The sequence below is a fragment of the Mustelus asterias genome, chromosome 23 (assembly GCF_964213995.1).
Source record: "Mustelus asterias chromosome 23, sMusAst1.hap1.1, whole genome shotgun sequence".
NCBI lineage: Eukaryota > Metazoa > Chordata > Chondrichthyes > Carcharhiniformes > Triakidae > Mustelus > Mustelus asterias.
Genome location: NC_135823.1, coordinates 56,932,728 through 56,957,766, shown reverse-complemented (window position 1 = coordinate 56,957,766; position 25,039 = coordinate 56,932,728). Strand labels below are relative to the sequence as shown.

Below are 25,039 nucleotides of genomic sequence, written 5' to 3'. Positions count from 1 at the left end.
TCTAGTCCTAGAGCAGGGTGTCGAGTAGTTCTATAGCCCAGAAGGAATCATGAGATTCTGGTCTTCAAGGTCACCCCTGACTGCATCTTAAGGCCTTCCTTGAAGGTTTCGACTGTTCGTTCAGCCAATCAGTTGGATGCTGGTTGGGAAAGCACAGTCCTGATGTGCTTGACAATATTTAAGGAAGTGAAATTTTGAAATTCCGCACTTGTTCCATTATCCGACACTTTGACTTTAGGTATCCCATGGGTCAATTATAGCGTTTGACGTTGAAGACTTCATTTCAAACTCTTCCATCCACTTTGAATGGGCATCAAAAAGGAGTAAAAACATTGTGCCCAATAATGGCCCCACATAATCAACATTAACTCGTACCCATGACCAGCCCGGCCATTCCCATGGGTGCAGTGGGGCTATAGCAGGCAACTCTCGTTGCAATTGGCACTGTTCACAATGCTTCACTAGACTCTTAATGTCGACATCGATGCCCTGCCACCATACCCAACTCCTAGCGAGCATCTTCAGCTTAGATATACCTGGATGAGCACTGTGTAATTCGGCTGGGAGCAAATCCCTTCCTGGTACAGGGAAGAGTATTCTGGCTCTCCAAAGTATGGACAACAGTGGATCTCTGTTGATCCAATACTTGATTTGCTGTGCAAACACTGGCAATGTGTGCAAGAAATTCAACGCCATAACAATTTCCTGCGATGCTGGGGGAGGTGCTGCCCTCTCCAGTAAAGGCAGGCGGCTAAGTGCATCCGGATTCATGATATGTGTTCCGGCCGGTGCTTGAATGTATATTCGTAGGCGGACAGAAATAACGCCCATCACTGAATTCTTGCCACTGCAATTGGCGGAATAGCCTTGTCTTTGTTAAAAAGAACCAAGAATGGTTTGTGGTCTGTAACAATATGAAAGTGCCTCCCATACACTTACTGGTGGAACTTCTTTACTAAATGCACTATTGACAAACCACCTTTTTCAATCTGTGAGTAGCCTTCTTTGGCTGCTGAGAGGGTTCTCGAGACACACCCTATTAGTCTTTCAGATCTGTCATCTATCTTATGGGACAATACTGCACCAGTGCCACATGGAGAGGTGTTACAGGGTAATACAAATTCCTTAGACGGGTCAAAATAGACCAGTAAGCTCGATGAATGTACCAATTGCTTCATTGTTAAAAGGTTTTCTCGTAATCCGGAACCAATGCTGATGTTTCTTTATGCAAGGGGCCAATAATGTCAATAAATATGGTAGAAAACACCCATAGTAATTCACCATTCCTAAGAATGGCTTGAGTTCAGATGTTTTTTCTGGGCCCAGTGCCTCCTTTATTGCTCTGATCTTATCTTCCATGGGGATTAATCCTTATGCATCTATGCGATACCCCAAATAGGTTACTTCAGTGACTTGAAAAGTACATTTTTCCTTCTTGAGGGGAACTCCAGTCTCTTGAAATCTCTTTAGCACCTCCTCTAAATTAGCTAAATGCTCAACTTCTGTCAATCCAGTTATCAAAACATCATCCAGGTATATTACAACTCGTGGCGGTTCTTGCAATAGATTTTCCTTTGTTCTCTGGAAAATAGTACATGCTGATGACACATCAAAGGGTAGGCGCATATTCTGAAACAAATCCTAGTGTATTTATCATAGCATAACCTCAGGAAGCATCATCTAACTCAAGTTGCTGATATGTGTGGCTCATATTCAACTTTATTTAAGACTGACCTCTGGTCAGCTTTGCACCCTAGGCGATCGATTGGCTCTTTTAAATCTTCTCGCTCTTTTCCCGCCCTAACTGATGAACTATGCCATTTGTGCACTCTGAAGCTCCTGTGCGCCTTTCTCAGCGCTCTCTATCTCCAGCACCATCTCCAGCATCTTCTTAAAATTTATATCTTCCTGAGCTAATAGTTTCCTTTGGATATCTTCATTATTCACCCTGCAGATTAAACGGTCCCACAGCATATTGAGAGTGGCTCCAAAGGTGCAGTGCTCTGAGATCTGTCTTAACTTGGTAATATGAATTGCAATTGTTTCCCCAGAGGCTCTCCCATTAAAATCGCTGCAATATTATCCTTGGCTTTGGGTGGTACTGTGTTTGCACCAATTCAACTACCTCAGTGAATAACCTAGAGTCGGTCACACTTAGAGATGTGAGGCTGTGTATTAAATTGTAGGCCTGGGTCCCACACACACTCAGAAGGATTGTCTTTCTCTTCCTCTCCTCCTCTAATTTGGTGGCCTGAAAATAGTAGCCCAAATGTTCAATGTATTGTGTCCAATCCTCCACAGAGGCATCAAAATGAACTATCCATCTGAATAGGGACATATCTGCCACACTGTCCTGTTCCTCAACTTAAACTGAACTTCAACATGACTTAATACTCACGATCTTAGGACTTCCTTTTTTCCTTTCATCCTTGTCTCCAATGTATTAATTCCTGTTCACCAGTTAGGAAGGTAAATAACAAGTGCAATATTTATTTACATATAACTATAATACAGAGGCTTGCAGCCTCATGGCTGTCAGTCAGCTTCCAGAATCAAACTGCTCCAGGAGCCCACGCTTGCTCGGGTGATCCCCACCCTGGTCCTTGATTTGTTACCTGGATCACGTGACCCTCTTGGCACCTCGCCCTATAAAGGGGGCAAACACTACATCTCCTCTCCAATCCTTCTATCAATTCTCTGCTCCCTAATTACTGACCTTTCTGTTAAGGGAAATAAGCCCCTCCTCATAACCTTCTACACTTCAATCAAATCTCCCTTTGGCTCCCTCTGTTTCAAAGAAAACAACCCCAATCTTCCCCCACGACTGCAGTTTTCCACTCTTCATAAATCTCCTCGGTACCTTCTCAGTGCAATTACACCCTTTCTGTAATGAGGTGACCAGAACAGCATGTAATATTCGAGTTGTGAATTACCTAGTGTTTTATATAGTTCCTCACTGCTCTTGTACTCTATACTCATGGAAGAAAGTATTTGATATGCCCACTTAACCACCTCTTCTATCTTCAGGGATATATGGGTATATGCTCCCAAAGTCCCAATCTTCCTCTACACCTTTCAGTATCCTCCTCTTAATTGTTTATTTCTTTACCTTGTTTGACCTCCCGAAATGCACCATTAATCACTTCCCCAGGTTGAATTCCGTTTCCCACTTTTTTACTCATCAGACCAGTCCATTGATAGCGTCCTGCAGTTTATAGCTACACTCCTTACTATCAGACAATTGGCTACTTTTTGGAAACTTATTGATCATGCTTCCTACATTTAAGTCCAAATTATTTATTATGTATCACAAAAATCAAGGGACTTAATATTGAGCCCTGTGGAACCCCACTGAAAACAACCTTCCAGTTGCAAAAAACATCCGTCAACCATTACTCTTTGCTTCCTGCCACTGAACCAATTTTGTTACATTCTTGCTACATTCTTTGTTTCTTTCTTTGTTTCTTTTTATTCCTCTGGATTCAACGGGCTTCTGTTCTTTTAACCAGTCTGCCATGTGGGACCTTGTCAAAAACCTTGCCAAAATCTATGTAGTCCACATCAATTGCACTACCGTCATCAATCAATCCTTCTTCTTACCTCCTCAAAAAATTCAATCAAGTTAGTCAGACACGATCTTCCCTGAACGAATCCATGCTGACTGTCCTTGACAGTTTATCCTGTCTCTCAGAATTGATTCCAATAATTTGCCCACCACCAAGGTTAGAATTCAGTTTACCCTCATTCCGTTTTTAAACAAATGTACAATGTTACCAGTCTTCCGATATTCTGCAACACACACAGATCCAGCGAGGTTTGGAGTTTGCAGCACTGAAAAGGGATATATCCGAGAGTTCGGCCACTGAGTCTATATGGGTAGAACTGAGAAATAAGAAGGGGGAAATCACTTTGATAGGGTTGTACTATAGGCCCCCAAATAGTCAGCGGGAAATTGAGGAGCAAATATGTAAGGAGATGCAGATACCTCCAAGAAAAATAGGGTGATAATAGTAGGGGATTTTAACTTTCCCAACATTGATTGGGACAGCCATAGTATTAGAGGGTTGGATGGAGAGAAATTTGTTGAGTGTATTCAGGAGGAATCTCTCATTCAGTATGTGGATTGCCCGACTAGAGGGGGCAAAACTTGACCTCCTCTTGGGAAATAAGGAAGGGCAGGTGACAGAAGTGTTAGTGAGGGATCACTTTGGGGCCAGTGACCATAATTCTATTAGTTTTAAGATAGCTATGGAGAATGATAGGTCTGGCCCAAAAGTTAAAATTTTAAATTGGGGCAAAGCCAATTTTGATGGTATCAGGCAGGAACTTTCAAAAGTTAATTGGGGGAGTCTGTGGGAAGGCAAAGGGACGTCTGGTAAGCAGGAGGCTTTCAAAAGTGTGTTAACCAGGGGTCGGGGTAAGCACATTCCTCTTTGAGTGAACGGCAAGGCTGGTAGAAGTAGGGAACCCTGGATGACTCGGGATATCGAGGCCCTGGTCAAGAAGAAGAAGGAGGCACATGACATGCATAGGCAGCTGGAATCAACTGAATCCCTCGAAGAGTATAGGGGGTGTAGGAGTAGAATTAAGAGAGAAATCAGGAGGGCAAAAAGGGGACACGAGATTATTTTGGCAGATAAGGCAAAGGAGAATTCAAACAGCTTCTACAAATACATAAAGGGCAAAAGAGTAACAAGGGAGAGAGTAGGACTTCTTAAGGATCAACAAGGTCATCTATGTGCGGATCCACAAGAAATGGGTGAGATCTTAAATGAATATTTCTCATCGGTATTTACTGTTGAGAAAAGCATGGATGTTAGGGAACTTGGGGAAATAAATAGTGATGTCTTGAGGAGTGTACATATTACAGAGAAGGAGATGCTGGATGTCTTAAAGCACATCAAGGTGGATAAATCCCCAGGACCTGATGAAGTGTATCCCAGGACATTGTGGGAGGCTAGGGAGGAAATTGCGGGTCCCCTAGCAGAGATATTTGAATCATCGATAGTCACCGGTGGGGTGCCTGAAGATTGGAGGGTGGCAAATGTTGTGCCTTTGTTTAAAAAGCCTGGGAACTACAGGCCAGTGAGCCTCACATCTGTGGTGGGTGAGTTGTTGGAAGGTATTTTGAGAGACAGGATCTACAGGTATTTAGAGACGCAAGGACTGATTAGGGACAGTCAGCATGGCTTTGTGAGTGGAAAATCATGTCTCACAAATTTGATTGAGTTTTTTGAAGGGGTAATCAAGAAGGTAGATGAGGGCAGTGCAGTTGATGTTGTCTACATGGACTTTAGCAAGGCCTTTGACAAGGTACTGCATATTGTTGCATAAGGTTAAATCTCACAGGATCCAGGGTGAGGTAGCTAAATGGATACAAAATTGGCTTGATGACAGAAGCCAGAGGGTGGTTGTAGAGGGTTGTTTTTCAAACTGGAGGCCTGTGACCAGCGGTGTGCCTCAGGGATCAGTGCTGGGTCCACTGTTATTTGTCATTTGTATTAATAATTTGGATGAGAATATAGGAGGCGTGGTTAGTAAGTTTGCAGATGACACTAGGATTGGTGGCATAGTGGACAGTGAAGAAGGTTATCTCGGATTGCAACGGGATCTTGATCAATTGGGCCAGTGGGCTGACGAATGGCAGATGGGGTTTAATTTAGATAAATGCGAGGTGATGCATTTTGGTAGATTGAACCAGGGCAGGACCTACTCAGTTAATGGTAGGGCGTTGGGGAGAGTGACAGAACAAAGAGATCTGGGGGTACAGGTTCATAGCTCCTTGAAAGTGGAGTCACAGGTGGACAGAGTGGTGACAAAGGCACTCAGCATGCTTGGTCTCATTGGTCAGAACATTGAATACAGGAGTTGGGACGTCTTGTTGAAGTTGTACAAGACATTGGTAAGGCCACACTTGGAATACTGTGTACAGTTCTGGTCACCCTATTATAGAAAGGATATTATTAAACTAGAAAGAGTGCAGCAAAGATTTATTAGGATGCTACCAGGACTTGATGGTTTGAGTTATAAGGAGAGGCTGGATAGACTGGGACTTTTTTCTCTGGAGCGTAGAAGGCTGAGGGGTGATCTTTTAGAAATGTATAAAATAACGAGAAGCATAGATCAGCTAGATAGTCAATATCTTTTCCCAAAGGTCAGGAGTCTAAAACTAGAGGCCATAGGTTTAAAATGAGAGGGGAGAGATACAAAAGGATCCAGAGGGGCAATTGTTTCACACAGAGGGTGGTGAGTGTCTGGAACAAGCTACCAGAGATAGTAATAGTGGCAGGTACAATTTTGTCTTTTAAAAAGCATTTAGACAGTTACATGGGTAAGATGCGTCTCGAGGGATATGGGCCAAATGCGGACAATTGGGACTAGCTTAGGGGTTTAAAAAAAAGGGCAGCATGCACAAGTTGTGCCGAAGGGCCTGTTTCCATGCTGTAAACCTCTATGACTCTATAATGACAAGGTTAAAACGATTATATTATGAGGACAGATTGCATTGACTAAGCCTGTACTCCACTGAGCATAGGAGCCTCGGGAGTGATATAATTAAGATGATTAAAGCTTTTGATAGGCTAGATAGAGATAAACTGTTTCTTTTGATGGGAAGTCCAGAACAAGGAAGAAAAGCCTCGAGATTAAAGCTAGGTAATTTACAGGATAATATCAGGAAGAACACTTTCGCACAAAAGGAGTTTGAATTTTGGAATTCTCTCCCCCAAAAGTCTGTTGTGGTTATGCCAATTGAATGTTTTGCAGCTGAGATGAGGAGAATTTTGTTGTGCAATGCATAAGGAACAATGGCTGTTAAATGGAGTTAAGGTGCAAATTAGCATGATCCAATTGTATGCTCGCGGTGTTGAATATCTGACTCCAATATTTGTATATTTTGCTCAGCTGGCACTTTCAAGAACAGACACTGATAAATAACTATTTCTTTGTAATTCCTTGTTCAAATGTATGAACAGTAAGCAGACAAATGTGTCATCTCTTTGCTGAAATTGTAAGTCAGCAGCCCATTTTGTCTTCCTAACCTTAATACAACAGATTCAACAAATTGCTGCATAAATGCATTCATCTTTGCATATTAAATGAATATTTCAGGGTGATGCCAACAGATCAGATACAGACGAAGAAAAAACATCTGCTAATTTTGATGATGAGTGTGAACGATTCAAAGATCATTCTTCTGGTGAGAGTGACTGAAGAATAACTGTTACTGATTGCATATTGAGAAACCTCCCTTTCAGAATTGCTGCCTTTCTATTAATATGTGTTCTACCTTCTGCAGAATTAAAAATGTATTCTGTTGTCATGACATCAAATGGACATTTGGATTCGCGAAGCAGCATACCACCACCGATTATCATGCGTACTGCTGCTACGCCCATGCCTACACCAAAGAGTTCACCATATATGGATTCAGTTCACACTTACTTAGAGTCCAGAAGGGGCAGCAGTGCTTCCATTGATCCTATGAATTATGACCAGAGGTCTTTGGTAAGCTGCTAAGTTGCACATAACTTGCATATTTACTTTTTGGCACTTGTGTCGATGTCTTTCTGTATAAAGAGAAAATATGACCTGCTTTGCAACTGTGATAAGAGGATTAAGTATGACAATATACCAACATCCTTAATGCTTTCAGGCCTGCCTTTGGCCATGGCTTCAGCAGTGAGTGGCCCAGTAATGACCAGCACAGTTTCCTCTATGGGAGGACATTTCAGTGCAGCTGTGCCCTTCTGATGAACTTCTGATTTCTCCCCTTATGTATCACCTCCTCATGCAAGAGAATGAGAAGTGCATCAGTGGGTGTTGTGCAATCTGTTTGGCTGATGTGGCAGCGATGGTCGAATAGTGGGCAATGTGTGAACGTGAGGCTTGTAGCAACGCTAAGTGTGTGAATGTCAGGCATGAGGTCTGATTGATTGGGATTGTTAATAAGTGAGTGTTGGTGTGGCAATTTGAGCAGTTTCTGAGCTAAAGATAGGATTTAGCATTTGGAAATGCACCTTGACCACTGGCATGAGGTTATTGTATTTCTTGCAACATAAAGTCCAGACTTTCAGGCGTTGACTCCTGACATTTCCCTATCTTCTCCTTTTGCCTTTTAAGTGTGTCTAAAAGAGTCCTGGCCTCTCCTTTCTAACTCCTCTACCAAGGCTTCCAGTGTGATGTTTGAAAATTTTGGAGCTTGTTGTCTACCATGTTCTGCTATTCGTCAATGTTTCCCACGCCAGAGTCATTTACACTCTCCCTTACCACAATGGGCCTTGTTTTCAATTAGTTTTAATAGAACATAGAACATAGAACATTACAGCGCAGAACAGGCCCTTCGGCCCACGATGTTGCACCGACCAGTTAAAAAAAAAAACTGTGACCCTCCAACCTAAACCAATTTCTTTTCGTCCATGAACCTATCTACGGATCTCTTAAACGCCCCCAAACTAGGCGCATTTACTACTGATGCTGGCAGGGCATTCCAATCCCTCACCACCCTCTGGGTAAAGAACCTACCCCTGACATCGGTTCTATAACTACCCCCCCTCAATTTAAAGCCATGCCCCCTCGTGCTGGATTTCTCCATCAGAGGAAAAAGGCTATCACTATCCACCCTATCTAAACCTCTAATCATCTTATATGTTTCAATAAGATCCCCTCTTAGCCGCCGCCTTTCCAGCGAAAACAATCCCAAATCCCTCAGCCTCTCCTCATAGGATCTCCCCTCCATACCAGGCAACATCCTGGTAAACCTCCTCTGCACCCTCTCCAAAGCCTCCACATCCTTCCTGTAATGTGGGGACCAGAACTGCACACAGTACTCCAAGTGCGGCCGCACCAGAGTTGTGTACAGTTGCAACATAACGCTACGACTCCTAAATTCAATCCCCCTACCAATAAACGCCAAGACACCATATGCCTTCTTAACAACCTTATCTACTTGATTCCCAACTTTCAGGGATCTATGCACACATACACCTAGATCCCTCTGCTCCTCCACACTATTCAAAGTCCTCCCGTTAGCCCTATACTCAACACATCTGTTATTCCTACCAAAGTGAATTACCTCACACTTCTCCGCATTAAACTCCATCCGCCACCTCTCGGCCCAACTTTGCAACCTGTCTAAGTCTTCCTGCAAACTACGACACCCTTCCTCACTGTCTACCACACCACCGACTTTGGTGTCATCAGCAAATTTGCTAATCCACCCAACTATACCCTCATCCAGATCATTAATAAATATTACAAACAGCAGTGGCCCCAAAACAGATCCCTGAGGTACACCACTTGTAACCGCACTCCATGATGAATATTTACTATCAACCACCACCCTCTGTTTCCTATCCGCTAGCCAATTCCTGATCCAATTTCCTAGATCACCCCCAATCCCATACATCTGCATTTTCTGCAGAAGCCTACCATGGTGAACCTTATCAAACGCCTTACTAAAATCCATATATACCACGTCCACTGCCTTGCCCCCATCCACCTCCTTGGTCACTTTCTCAAAAATGGTGTTAGCCACTCATGATATTGGTTTTCTGCTGACAGTGTCCAGTCAATCAACAGTGCATTGAGTACTGGTTGGACGTGGAAATAGTTGACATGAGCAGGCAGCACAATGTTGGTATTCTCTCTGCATTACAACCAATGGACATGGATTATTGCACATCATGATCCCTGTACCTTTCTTCAAGGCTATCATTGTTTGGCTTTACGTCCCTCATTGTTTGGTATGCAGCGATGATATCATGGTACGTAAAATATGAATGAACCTACCCATAATAATAAGTGGTAAATTTTCTCATTTTGATCAACTTACGAATTATGGAGTGGCATAGAATTGCATTTCTGTACATACATGATATGTTACTCCTATGATAGTGAACATAGTATAGAATTTTATGTGAAAGGTGTGAAGACTGAAAAATGTAGATTAATATTGAACATTCAGATGTACTTTCTTTCCCATGAATTATCAAGGTCTCACTTGTTAAACAATCAATCACTTTTTCAAAGCACTAAAGACCATAACATGCTGGTCAATGAAAGGAAGGCATTAAATTTTAATCTTTGCTCTCTTTGAAAAGTATGTTATGGCATTTCAAGTGCTCATGTAAATGCTTTTTAAGTGTTGTGAGGGTTCCTGCATCTACCACTCTATCAAGCAGTGATTCCAGATTCCCACCACCCTCTGGTTGAAAACGTTTATCCCCTCTAAATCTGCTGCACTTTACCTTCAGGGCAGACTCCTATGATGATGTGTAACTGTTAATGAGTCACTGTTATGATGTTAACGTTCAAGGAACAATACTCTAAGACATCTTATTGTATTTGTCCTTTTTCTCTTCCATTGCTATAAATATATATATATGTATCTATTTGTGTTTTTTAGTCCAGTATTCGCAGTTCACCTTGTGCCCCTTGGGGCACCAACAGTAATTGGGGTAGTCGCCGGTCAAGCTGGCATAGCCTTGGGAGAGCACCCAGCTTGAAACGGAAGAATCAGTCAAGTGAAAGGGAATCCCTGCTGTCTGGCGAAGGGCATGAAAGCTGTGGTGAAGATGATGAATCAGAAGATGCAAAGTCGAGCAAAGCTGGCAGTGGATGGTCCTTGCACCATCGAGCAGAATCTTTCGACACCAAAGGATCCTTAGATTTGCCTGAGCTACTACAAGTACCAGTACTGCGGCATCCTGTGACCTTGAATCCAATCAGCATGACACCTTGTGACTATCAAGACTGCAATGGCAAATCCTTGCATGTTCCAAATGAGATCTTTCCTCGTGTGGATAACCATAAAGATGATCTGAACGATTATGAAGACGAAATTGATGATGTAAATATAGTTTGTTTGATTAACCCTTTGCAAATTGGGATATTTTATGTAGACCATATAGATTCATTTTCTGTCTTCAGAGTTGAAATATTGCTGTGCGATATTAGATTATTTTCAATGAGTTATGTTAAAGAAAAAGCAAAGAAATGAATTAATGTGTTAATATTGCACAGCTGAATTTCAAATTTTCAATCATATTTTTTATTCCACACAACTGTTGCTGCCCCGGATAAATGTTTAATATTTTGACTAAATATTTTTACATAAATGCTTCAGCTGAATCCCAACAGCAAAATATCAAATGGATGCAAATATCTACTTGAATATCTTTATAGTGTACATTATGCAAAAAATGTCCTGTTGCATAAATTATTTGAAGAAGGTTAATATTTAATTTCATTTCTCAGATTTTTTTAGTTTAGTTGAGGCAAAACTTTGCATTGCTATAGTATGCCAGCTATAGGGACAGAATCAGGTACACAGGCTTCAGGCCTGTAGAGCACCTGCAGTGTAGAATATGCTGTCATGCAGTGGGTTTACGTTTGAGATGTAGTAAATTAACATCTTCCATCTCCCTATCCATAATACATCACTCAGGATGCAGTGAATATAATCATAGAATTACTACAGTACAGAAGGAGGCCATTTGGCCCATCAAATCTGTACTGACCACAATCCCACCCAGGATTCCCGTAACCCTGCACATTTATCCTGCTAATCCCCCTGACACAAGGGTCAATTTAGCATGGCCAATCAACCTATCCCGCACGTCTTTGGACTGTGGGAGGAAACCCGAGCACCCGGAGGAAACACACGCAGACACGGGGAGAACATGCAAACTCCACACAGACAGTGACCGAGGCCAGAATTGAACCTGGGTCTCTGACGCTGTGAGGCAGCAGTGCTAGCTACTGTGCCACCGTGCCCCCAGATGTGGATACTAGAGATCTGAAATGAAAACAAAAAGTGCTGGAAGAACTCAGCTGGCCTGGCAGCATCCGTGGAGAGAGAAACAGAGTTAACTTTTCAAGCCCGAGATTACATTTATTTGGAACTTTGGAATTCCAAAGAAGAGTAATATAGATATTCAAAACGAAGACTCTGTTTCTTGTTTTATACCAGGGATGCACTTTAACTTGTAGTACCCATATTAAATGGACACTATGGTTTCTTCAATTATTTAGGAGATTGTGGAATGAAAAGGCAGCCTGTCTAACAGACTAAAACAATTTCTTTTGGCTGCTAATTAGGCAGAATCTTCCCTATCCCATTAAGGAAATTATGAAGCTGCAATTCACAATGGAGGCAGAAGCACAAATATGTCATCCCCTGGAGCCCAAGGTTCAAGACAGTTCCAGGACCGGTGAAGCTTTGGAACTGTCTGGCAAGATGACCACTGTCTTGAACCTCTACACGAATGATTTATTCTAAGCAATATCAAAATATCTATTAAGTAGTGGCTTATTGCCTCATTTGCCAGCACAAATCCATTCATCAGTTTCCACTTGAAAATCCGCCACGCACAGCAATCAGCTCTGCTCTCCTACTATGTGACAGAGTTCCCCAAAGATCAGGGTGTTGGGGATGCTATGTCCGATATCTTACAGGCTTGAACTCCAAATGTCACCCTCTTTATTAAGGTGTAGACACTAAATCACCTTCAAGAGAATGCTGGTAACAGCCAGAGAGGAAGAAATTCATGCCCATCCTTCACAGCTTAAGCATGCCTCAATTAAAACGCTTACCCTCTTCTTTTCTGTTAATATTCTCCTCTGCAAGTCGCAGGTTTTCACATAGTTTTCTTAATTTAAACCAATAGTCAGAGCTGATTATACTAAGTTTTTAAAAAAAAATCTGACCTTTGATGAGCCTTTAATCAAGGTTGCCCCTTAACTTTTGTTACTGATGAATATAAAAACTTACAGCAGTGCTTGTGTGTCACAAGCTAATTGTAATTACTGACCTGTGTTCAAATTAAATCAGCCATTTTCCTTTTATTGCAGAGTTACTGTTTTAGAATCCGGCAATTTCTGGAGCCATATAAACCAACTTGGTGTAAAGCACATGAAGACTGGGCACTCTATTTATTTGCTCCTCAGAACCGGTATAGTGCTTTCATTTCAGATTGCTTTTCATTCATACATTGATTGTATTGCTACTCATAACAGTAGCATTCGCTGGTCTAAATGCTCAGGTCAGAACTTACATAGATGGCAATCACCACTGGATTGCTACTCTGCTCCTTTTCACTTACCTTAGTCTGGAGCTGCACATTTCTCACCCAGGCCTGATGAGAAATGTGCAAGGAAGCAGCTCTGGGCTCCTTCCAGTGCACGACAGCAGTGCCAAGGGAAGTGAAGTCATGCCCCTTTTTGCAGCACCAGTTGACATGAACTCAGCCACTTTGACTAGCCAGGGAGAAGATAAATTTGTAAGGTAAGAAGTGGCTGAGTGTCGAGATGGTCAGTGAGGTGGGTGCGGTTGGTGGGGGGAGCGGTGTTGGCTGGTCAGGAAGGGGGTAGGTTGATAAGGAGGAGGGTGGTCATAAGTGGGGCGAGAGTGATCGATTTGGGTGTTGGATGGTCAGGACAAGGGTAGTTGAGGGAGGGGAGACAATCGAGAGATAGGATGGGTAGTTGGGGGGATTGGGTGGATTTCGGGCTTGGGGGAGTGTTAGGGGTTTGGAAGTGAGTTGGGTTGGGAGGGTAGTCGGGGGTTTGGGAGTGTATTTGGGCTGGGGGTGGTCAGGGTGTGGGAGGGTGGTCGGGATGGGGAGGGTAGTAAGATGGCTTGTTGGGGGTCAGGGATGTTGGTGGGGGGAGAGGCTGATGGGTGGGCAGTTAGGGGATCCGGTTGGAGTTCAGGGAGTTAGTAGTATAGTAATCTTTGAGTTAGAAATGGTTTTGATCCTTCTAACCTATCTTATTCTGCTAAGAGAGTTGGATCCATCTAAAATCTCTGATTTAAGTTGGAGTATCAAATATAAGAACATAAGAAATAGGAGCAGGAGTAGGCCATCTAGCCCCTCGAGCCTGCCCCGCCATTCAATAAGATCATGGCTGATCTGAAGTGGATCAGTTCCACTTACCCACCTGATCCCTATAACCCCTAATTCCCTTACCGATCAGGAATCCATCTATCCATGATTTAAACATATTCAACGAGGTAGCCTCCACCACTTCAGTGGGCAGAGAATTCCAGAGATTCACCACCCTCTGAGAGAAGAAGTTCCTCCTCAATTCTGTCCTAAACTGATCCCCCTTTATTTTGAGGCTGTGCCCTCTAGTTCTAGCTTCCTTTCTAAGTGGAAAGAATCTCTTCACCTCTACCCTATCCAGCCCCTTCGTTATCTTATAGGTCTCTATAAGATCCCCCCTCAGCCTTCTAAATTCCAACGAGTACAAACCCAATCTGCTCAGTCTCTCCTCATAATCAACACCCCTCATCTCTGGTATCAACCTGGTGAACCTTCTCTGCTCTCCCTCCAAGGCCAATATATCCTTCCGCAAATAAGGGGACCAATACTGCACACCGTATTCCAGCTGTGGCCTCACCAATGCCCTGTACAGATGCAGCAAGACATCTCTGCTTTTATATTTTATCCCCCTTGCGATATAGGCCAACATCCCATTTGCCTTCTTGAGTCAAAAGCTTGAACTTCCCAGGCAATAGTCCTTGCCTACGGACTTCTACGGGATCCTCCAGTCTATTTTCTGAGGTACCTCTGGGGTACGACCCACTGGAGGTTGGAAGTTCTCAGCCATTATATATATTCTCATGTAATTGCATCTTTTCAAGTTGCATATTACAGTATTCTTCAAAAGTTAACTTGTATTGCTGAATGCTGTTTTCATCTTTATACCCATTACTTTTACACTTTACTGTATCAAAATTATGCAATTGGCTAAGAAACAAAAGGACATGTTAATGCGGTTAGGTGAAGAAGGGGGGGAGGAGGCTCATGTGAATCATAAATGCTGGCATGTTGGAGTGAATGGCCTGTTTCTGTGCTGTAAATGCAACATAATATTATGTAAAGTGATGGACCTTCTAGTAAAGTGAGTGGCATACCCTTATTTTCATCACCTTAAGGTTTCGCGTCATGTGCCAGAAGATCATTGCCCACAAGATGTTTGACCACGTGGTCTTGGTTTTCATATTTCTTAACTGCATTACCATTGCTCTTGAAAGACCTGAGATTGACCCAAACAGCACAGTGAGTATCTGCCATACAATCCCGGCTACCGAATTCTACATTTTCACTTGAGTTGGTTGTCTGAGTATGATAAATAGTGTGCAAGCTAATTGTTTTCTTTACTCTAAAGACTTCTGTGTTTCAGTTATATGATTAGAAGCATCTTTTAAATGGTTCGGTCATGTAATGATCCACACTTATTTATTTCCTGTTTTTATCCCCCCCCCTTCCTCAACAGGAACGGATGTTTCTGAGTGTCTCAAATCATATCTTCACTGCTATTTTTGTTGTCGAAATGACTCTGAAGGTAATCTCCCATGTATGTTTCTGCACTTATTTACTTTTTTGAAGTAACTAAGGGGATGCCAAAAAAATACAGAAAGTGCTGGGCACACTCAACAGGTTAGGCTGCTTCCGTGGAAGGAGAAACACAGTTAACGGGCGTAATTTTTCCCATCCTGCCCGCCACAGGAACCGTAATGGGCGGGACATGGACAAGCAAAGGTCCGTTGATATTAGGCGGGATCTTCCGGTTTTGGGGTGAGCGCAACCAGAAAATCCTGCCCAACATTTCAGCTTGATGATCCTTCATCATTTGTGAGGTGCAGAAAATTTGCAAGATTGCAACCAACCTTTCCTCTTTGGGTGGGTGGTTGCAAGTAGCATTACGGCTACCACACAGGCCTCGTTCTGTGAGAAATTATGCCCGTGTGCAACTCACAAATGGGATTAAAGAAAACATTGACAAAATGGGCTGCAGCATCAGAATTTTAAAGGCACCTTTGATCGCGAGATGATTTGAGATTTGGGGGGGGGGGGGGGGGGTCATTCAGCTCATCTTGATGCATCAACTCAACCTCACAACCCACATCTTCCCCCTCCCCAGCATCATTGAAGAATCCAACTGTTTCTTAAGTGTCTCAAGCTTTGTGCCTGGATTAGATATCTAGATATTTATTCCGGCCACAGTTTCATTTGACGTAACCTTCTGAGTTAACGTTTTCTACCACTGTAACAGTATTGCTCCTCTCTGATGCACCCTTTTAAGTTGATAAGCCCAAGCCTACCCCACCTATGCTCAGAACACATCTCTTGACCCGTGGATCAGCTGTGTGACTCCTCTCAATACTGCTTGCTGTTTTTAAATGTCCTCCTTGTTTCTAGGGGACCATAACTGGTTGCAGTTTTCCAGGGGGCATTGAACCAAAACATCATATAGTTGATTATTAGATTGTTACCTCCTCTGACCTCAGGTCTACTGTTTTGACTGTGTATTTGACCCTGATTGTATTGTTGTTGTGCTATGTTGGTTTGAAACAATTAGGGCCAGATTTTGGCTGAGGAGGTGGGTTTATTTACAGATCGTGAATTTGCCTCCGATGGGAAGTAGACAAAGCTTTCTATTTTATGGTGGGGAGGCTTGGTAAGAGGTTGGGAGTGGTGACCAATTAGTGGCTGAGGTTGGGGGAATGAGAAATTGAGGTGGGATGCAAAGGAGGCGAGCCATGTTCTAGCCCAACTCGGCAGCCATTGCTGTGGCTGCTATGAGTGCATGGCTTAAAAAATGAAAGCACCTGAATCTTCAAATTGGCCAGGGCAGGTAGTGATCGGCACCCCAGGATAAGACAAGGAAATTTTAGTGCCGTTAATATTCCATTACTGTAGAATAGGTTTTCATCAAAACTTGTACTATTTGATTTTTTTAAAGTACGTTTTTCATGTTGTGGACCATGTTCCTGATAGGTTGTAGCTGTTCAGCTTTATCCAGCTCTCGACAGCCATGGCCTCCCACCCCTGCTAACATTTCAATGCTAAGGAGGCGAGTTCTTAAGGTACCTAAATGCACCCAATTCCATTTCTCACCCTCCCCCACTCTCCTCCCACCCTCACAAAAATCAGCAGGGTTGGGAATGGAGGCAGGACATTGTGACACATAATGGCAGTGCCATTTTGTTTGGTCACCTGCATCCATGCGGACCCTATCTGACCCATGGGAATCTGGCCTTTGTGTCCTCCTCAGTAAGAATCTGAGATCTCCTTCAAATTCATTTGTTATTTCAGTGCTATTGTTGTATTACATGGCGGCACAGTGGTTAGCACTGCTGCCTCACTGCGCCAGGGACCCAAATTCAATTCCAGTCTCAGGTAAATGTCTGTGTGGAGTTTACACATTCTCCCCGTGTCTGCATGGGTTTCCTCCGGGTGCTCCAGTTTCCTCCCACAGTCCAAAGATCTGCGGGTTAGGTTGATTGGTCATGCTAAATTGACCCTAGTGTTAGGGGGATTAGCAGGATAAATGTGTGGGGTTACAGGAATAGGGCCTGGCTGGGATGTGGTTGATACAGACTCAATGGGCCAAATGGCCTCCTTCTGTATTGTAAGGATTCGACGACCTTAAATGCACCTATATGCACCTCCAATATGAACAGTGCTTCCACTGCATCCCAAGTAGTTGCCCATGTTCATCTTTCCATCAGAAGGAAAATTTTGTTTTATCGATAATCTATTGTAATATCACTTATTTGTCCTCAGGTCGTAGCACTAGGATTCTTTTCTGGTGAGAACGCTTATCTCCAAAGCAGCTGGAATATTTTGGATGGCATCCTGGTCTTTGTTTCTGTAATTGACATCATTGTCTCCCTGGCATCAGCGGGAGGAGCAAAGATCCTTGGTATTCTCCGTGTACTACGGCTTTTGCGGACCCTGCGTCCTCTCCGGTAAGATCCAGCAGCACTATAACTTTTACACTGCCAATGTAGGATCTATTCATTCCTTTGAATAGACAAAGGCAGCACTGGTATGATGTTGAAATGAATTTCTTTTATTGAACACAACTTAAAGTTAAATCATTACAGAAGCAAAAAGAAAGAGAAAAGTTGGAGAGAGACTGGCTTTTTCACTGCCAGTCAACACACTGAATTCAAAAACAAAGCTGAACTGCAAGCACACAGCTAAAACTACAATATATGTCATTCATGATTTTGTTATCGAAATTGTTTTGCACATGCTGTTTCCAACTCGGAGAAACAGGCCTTGCAGATGTTGTTTATGAAAAACTTGTTTGGCTTATGAAAAGCCTGTTTTGCTTGCATTGTACCCTTCAAAAATGCAGTCAATTTCTAGCTAACCCAGCATGCCTTCTGGGTTTTAAAATGTAGTCAAGTGATAGTTAACCCCTACAGTCCAGCATTTAAATGTAATTGCATTGGCAGAAATATCTTAAAATGAAGTCTTTGCATAGATGAAGCAAACCATACACAGGATCCCTTAACAGCCGATATGATACCTGTCCTCCTGAGCTGTAAGGTCAGGAGCAGCTACTACTGGAATGTGAACCTGAAATAATGAAAAGAATCGCAACTTGAATTAAAAGTTGCTCATTCTGTCATTTTTTTTTCTCTCTATTTTATTGCCTTATACATTTTCCATCTTTCTACTTTAATTTGAACAAATTTTATTCATTTCCCAAAGCATTTTTAAAAATTAAGTTCAAGATCTTTTTCTTTCCTTAGGTAAACTAGGAAGGAGACATTGCTAGATTTGGTGTTGGGAAATGAGGTGGGTCAAATAGACCAAGTGTCTGTGGGGGAACACTTGGGTAGGAGTGATCATTGTATGATAAGATTTAGATTAGTAAATGAGATGAGCAAGGAACCATCTAAAGTAGAATTTCTAGATTGGAAAAGGACTAACTTTGAGAGGGGATCCAGTGAGGGTAAAATGAAACAAATATTAATAGGAAAGACTGTAATGGAACAATGTGTGGTCTTTTAGAGAGAAGGTATTTCAGGTGCAGACTAGGTTCATTCCAACCAGGGTGAAAGGCAAAGCCACAAAAGCCACGACTCCTTGGATGTCAAGGAGGATTGAGAATATGATGAAACAGAAAAAAGACAATGTATGATGCATGTCAGGTGGATTCTTCAAACAAGAACCAGACCAAATACAGTAAGTTGATAGGGGAAGTGGAGAGGGGAAAGTGAAGAGGAAAATAAGATGAAAAAGAGGGAATATGAGAATAGAATGGCAGATAACATGGAAGTGAGCCCAAATGCATTCTATCAGCATGTAAATAGTCTGTGGATAGCAAGGGGTGGGGTGGGGCCTATTTGTGACCGAGAGTGATAAATGCTTAAAGGCTTAGGGCAGTGCCAGAATACTTGATGACTACTTACTAAGGAGGGGGATACTGACAATACATCTTGTAGTAGTAGAACTGGTGATGGAGAAGTGGAGTTCATGGATGGGGTGAAAATTGATACATAGGATATACCGGAAAGGCTGACTATGCTCATAGTTGATATGGCACCTAGTCTAGATGGCTTGCATTCCAGATTGCTAAAGGACTTGGAGTGGCGATATTAAAGTTAATGTTTATTTATTAGTCACTAGTAGGTTTACATTAACACTGCAGTGAAGTTACTGTGAAAATCCACTGGTCGCCACACTCTGGCGCCTGTTTGGGTACATTGAAAGAGATTTTAGCATGGCCAATGCACTTAACCAACATGTCTTTCGGACCGTGGGAGGAAACCAGAGCACCCAGAGGAAACCCACGCAGACACGGGGAGAACGTGCAGACTCCACACAGACAGTGACCCAAGCTGTGAATCGAACCCGGGTCCCTGGCGCTGTGAGGTCTTGCCACAATCATCCAACTTCCCTCGATACAGGGGAAGTGGAGAGGATTTGAGAGTGACAATTATGACACCCTTATTCAAGAAAGGGTGTAAGGACATTCTTAATAATGATAGGCCATTAGTTTAACATCAGTGATGGGTATGATTTTAGTAAAAACAATCAGGAAAATAAATAACAGGCACTTGGAGAGGCATCTGGTCAAACATGGGTGAGGATCTTCCATCTGATTACCACCTACTGCGTCCCGCTGACCCCCACAATTCAGCAGATGAATCTCATTGAAACTTACAGAATAATGAAAGGCCTGGAGAGAGTGGACGTGGGGAAGATGTTTCCATTAGTAGGAGAGACTAGGATTCGAGAGCGCAGCCTCAGAGTAAAGGGACTTTGCAGTACTGCCTCATCCAGTTGTGAATTGTGATGGATAATTAAACAACTAACAGGAGGAAGAGGCTCCACAAATATTCTCATCCTAAATGATGGGGGAGCCCAGTACATCCGTGCAAAAGATAAAACTGAAGCATTTGCAATAATCTTAAGCCAGAAGTGCCGAGTGAATGATCCACCTCATAGAAACATAGAAAAACTACAGCACAAACAGGCCCTTCGGCCCACAAGTTGTGCCGAACACATCCCTACCTTCTAGACCAACCTATAACCCTCCATCCTATTAAGCTCCATGTACTCATCCAGGAGTCTCTTAAAAGACCCTATTGAGTTCGCCTCCACCACCACTGACGGCAGCCGATTCCACTCGTCCACCACCCTCTGTGTGAAAAACTTACCCCTAACATCTCCCCTGTACCTACCCCCCAGCACCTTAAACCTGTGTCCTCTCGTAGCAGACATTTCCACCCTGGGAAAAAGCCTCTGAGAGTCCACCCGATCTATGCCTCTCAACATCTTATCATCTTATACACCTCTATTAGGTCTCCTCTCATCCTTCGTCTGTCCAAGGAGAAAAGACCGAGCTCCCTCAGCCTATCCTCATAAGGCATGCCACTCAATCCAGGCAACATCCGTGTAAATCTCCTCTGCACCCTTTCAATCTTTTCCACATCCTTCCTGTAATGAGGCTACCAGAACTGAGCACAGTACTCCAAGTGGGGTCTGACGAGGGTCTTATATAGCTGCATCATTATCCCCGGACTCCTAAACTCAATCCCGCGATTGATAAAGGCCAGCACACCATACGCCTTCTTGACCACCTCCTCCACCTGCGGGGCCGATTTTAGAGTCCTATGGACTCGGACCCCAAGGTCCTTCTGATCCTCTACAGTATTAAGAGTCTTTCCCTTTATATTGTACTCCTTCATCCCATTTGACCTACCAAAATGGACCACGACGCATTTATCTGGGTTGAAGTCCATCTGCCACTTGTCCGCCCAGTCTTGCATCCTATCTATGTCCCTCTGTAACTTCTGACATCCCTCCAGACTATCCACAACCCCACCAACCTTCGTGTCGTCGGCAAACTTACCAACGCATCCCTCCGCTTCCTCATCCAGGTCATTTATGAAAATGACAAACAGCAAAGGTCCCAGAACAGATCCCTGGGGCACACCACTGGTGACCGACCTCCATTTAGAAAAATACCCATCTATACCCACTCTCTGCCTCATTTGGGCAAGCCAGTTTTGGATCCACCGGGCAGCAGCCCCTTGGATCCCATGCCCTCTCACTTTTTCTAGAAGCCTTGCATGGGGGACCTTATCGAACGCCTTGCTAAAATCCATATAAACCACATCTACCGCCTTCCCTTCGTCAATCTCAGCCTCCTTACCCTATTGAAGTTGGCTTTCCCACGGTTAATTATTCTTCCCCTGGACTGTTCTTTGTCTTTTTCCCTGACGATACAATGATCACTGTCCCCCAAATGTTCGCTTATTGACACTGATCCACTTGCTCACTTCATCCCCAAGAACCAGGTCGAGTAGTGTCTCCTTTCTCATTGAACTGGAAACGTACTATCGTATGGTTCTTGCACCTATGTGCCCTTTGTAATGCCACTATCCTAGTCTATCTATGTTTGGATAATTAAAGTCTCCCATTATATCTGCTCTATAATTTTTGCATCTCCGTTATAATTTGTTCCTCTATATCGTGCCCACTAGTTGATGGCTTAAACATTACACTCTGCAATATAATAACACTTTTTTTGTTCTTTAGCTCTAACCAAATAGATTCTGTCCTTATACCTTTTGGGACATCCTATTTCTCCAACACTGCAATGCTCTGCTTAATCAATATTGCCACCACCCTCCCACTCCCCTTCCTCGCTTTCCTGATCAACTCATGTACAAGAATATTTAATACCCAGTCCTGCCCTTTTTCAGCAACTCCTCTCTGTTTATTAGTCACAAGTAGGCTTACATTAACACTGCAATGAAGTTACTGTGAAAATCCTCTGGTCACCACACTCTGGCACCTGTTCGAATACAGTGAGGGAGAATTTTGTATGGTCAATGCACCTAACCAGCATGCATTGTGCACTGTGGGAGGAAACTGGGGCACCCGGAGGAAACCCATGCAGACACGGGGAGAATGTGCAAACTCCACACAGACAATGACCCAAGCTGGGAATCAAACCCATGTCCCTGGCTCTGTGAGGCAGCAGTGCTAACCGCTGTTAATAATAATAGTCACAATATCATGTTTCTACATGGCAATCTGTGCCTTAAACTCACCAATTTTATTTACCACACTCTGTCCATTCACATATATAGGGAGTGATTCACCCAGTCCAGAAGACATAAGCAGAGGCCGTGTAGCGAGCTTTCTGCTGAGCACCATGGCCTCCGCGCCTTTCTGGCTGCCAGATTTCCGGCATCGTCAGCTCTGCGCCAGAAATCGGCATGGAGCTGATTAAAATATTTAAATTCTAATTTGAATCCAATTAGCGGGCCTGGGACTGAAGCCTCCGGGTCGGCTAGCCTCTCCCCCACCCAGCCAGGAGTATTTCACTCCAGCAGGGTTTACAACAGCTCCCCACTAATGAGGAGCTGGTGGCCCCACCACGCTGGAGTGAAGGCAGGGGGGCGGTATGGAGGCCCTCGAGGAGGTTGAGGGTAAGGGGGGGATGCCCCCTGGACATTTCCAGCCTGGCAGTGCTAGCCTGGCCCCCTGTCCAAGGGGCAAAGTGGCAATGCTCAGGGGCACCTTGGTACTGCCCACCAGGCATCGGGCAGTGCCAAGGGGCCGGGCCAGAAGGGGTGGGGCCTATAAGGCAGGGCCTCTGGCAGGGGGGGAGATCAGTGGGAGTGGCGGGGTCCTGCTGCCACTCTGCACTTTGAATCAGTGACAGAGGGAGGAAACGGCTGATTGGGGTTGGCCATCGGGGTGTGGAGTGGATGTCGGCCTGCCGGGGACGGGTTGGGGCTTTGGGGGGAGGGGGTTGGGAAGAGATCGAGGTGGGCTGGTGTGGGGGGGCGGGGGGGGGGGTGGTTTTGGGGATGGCCAGCGATCGGGGCATTGGGGGACGGGGGGTCGGAGGGACAGCGATGTGGGGTCGCGGGGCTGGCCAGCAATCAAGCTACTGGTCCTGCTGCAGTGAACAGAGATTTGGCTGAGCGCCAAATTCTCGACCCTCCCCTGTAGCAGTGGCGGAGTGTGAGCAGCCAGAAAATCCCGGCCATGGATTAAATGTCCTCTGGATACATAGAGATTAAATATGTTAAGAGCTATGATAAATGCTTCATTCATTAAAAGGGAGGTTACTTGTGTCTAAATCTATTTGCATGTATTCTAGTATTTTATCTGAAGGTAGTGAAATTGGTTTTACGTGAAACTGGATCATTTAGGAATAGCACCTATCTTGAACTACTGAATAATACAGTTACTACATGCTTTGAAATGCGTTAAGTGAGAATATTAGCATACAAATTTTGATGTGCTGGTGACAGCACTTCCCCATTGTAAGAAATCTAAAGGGATTGTTTCGATCTTAGCATCATATGATTCAGATTTGAAAGAGTCAATTTACATTCTCCACACAAGCTCTGTTTTAATGCTTTTGTTGCAGTTCTCTTCCCATAAGATCACACGGGCAAACTCATCAAAGCACCTTCATTATGCTTTGCGAGCACAATTTCTCTCACTGTTGATGTGAGTAACTCTGGGAACTTCCAATTCCATTGATTATGATTACTGACAGCAATTTATCCCTTTTGCTAGAGTCATCAGTCGAGCTCCAGGTCTCAAGCTGGTAGTAGAAACCTTAATAACTTCTCTGAGACCCATTGGGAATATCGTACTCATCTGCTGTGCTTTCTTTATCATCTTTGGAATCCTGGGGGTCCAGGTAAATATGACATTACTAATGAAAGGTCAAATCACTTCTTTTTCGCCAGAAGTATGACTTCACACAGTCAAATAATCAAAGCTGGATTTGGCTCCAATAGTAAGTTAGATTGTAATGTCCGAAATGACTATTGCCTTCATACAGGCATGTTCATCAAGATCTTTCCCCCTCTATTTCTTTGTAAACATACAGTAAGACAATCTAAAGTGTAAAGAAATACCAAAAGAAATACTTCCACGTAATGTCATTGTGGCAAAAATAAAAAGCAGCTCTTACACAATTAATAACAGTGCTGCTTCGCTATCTCAATTCTGTATTACCTGAGAGCTGGTAATTTTTTTAACTGCATGATGTGTCCTTAGGATTTAATCACAGGTATTAACCAACACTATCTCATGAGGGGGAGATTGTGCTATGTAGCAGAAAATCATAAACACAAATATAAATGATCCACTATATCTAGTCAGCAGAGGAAATACTTCCTTCTAATTTCTCACAATAAATTTGAAGTGTCTTCAGGGTATCGGAACTATGAGTGGAATGCAGATATATTTAATGCATTCTGTTGAAATTGCACCATGTGTCTCATCTGAGTTATCACGGCGAGCTGTTGCCATTGTAGGTCACGCCTCCATAGGCAGCTCCCCCAAAGGGAAATTTTAGGTAAATTCGGGGAAAGCAGCTAGGGAGGATTTTAGAACAAGGTGTTGAAGAGGGCTATGGTTGCTTTTTAATCCTGGTGTATATATGGTCTAAGATTGTTCTTCGTAAAACTGTTTTTTTTTGCAGTTGTTCAAAGGCAAGTTCTACCACTGTGATGGACATGACACCAGAAATATCACAAGCAAGTCGGAATGTTTGCAAGCTAACTTCAAATGGGTGCGCCGTAAATATAATTTTGACAATCTGGGACAGGTGTGTTTTATGTTGTATATTGAATGGAATAATCAGTTAGAAAAAGCATGATATAAAAAGGCAACTTTTAAATGTAATGCCATTCTTCTGAAAAGGAGTCAGAAAAAAGGCTGGAGATTACAGGGCTGTTTTGGTAAAG

General features: G+C 43.4%; 1 protein-coding gene across 1 annotated transcript in view; it reads left to right on the top strand.

Annotated features, from left to right (window-relative positions):
- cacna1ha (calcium channel, voltage-dependent, T type, alpha 1H subunit a) overlaps positions 1–25,039 on the top strand; it is a 493,154-nt gene that overhangs the window by 399,291 nt on the left and 68,824 nt on the right. Inside the window, exons 14-22 of the mRNA XM_078239890.1 lie at positions 7,111–7,204; positions 7,298–7,506; positions 10,406–10,849; positions 12,853–12,953; positions 14,942–15,065; positions 15,283–15,351; positions 17,577–17,761; positions 23,859–23,985; positions 24,775–24,900. Coding sequence (XP_078096016.1) covers positions 7,111–7,204; positions 7,298–7,506; positions 10,406–10,849; positions 12,853–12,953; positions 14,942–15,065; positions 15,283–15,351; positions 17,577–17,761; positions 23,859–23,985; positions 24,775–24,900 — 1,479 coding nt within the window. The remainder of the gene's footprint in view (positions 1–7,110; positions 7,205–7,297; positions 7,507–10,405; positions 10,850–12,852; positions 12,954–14,941; positions 15,066–15,282; positions 15,352–17,576; positions 17,762–23,858; positions 23,986–24,774; positions 24,901–25,039) is intronic.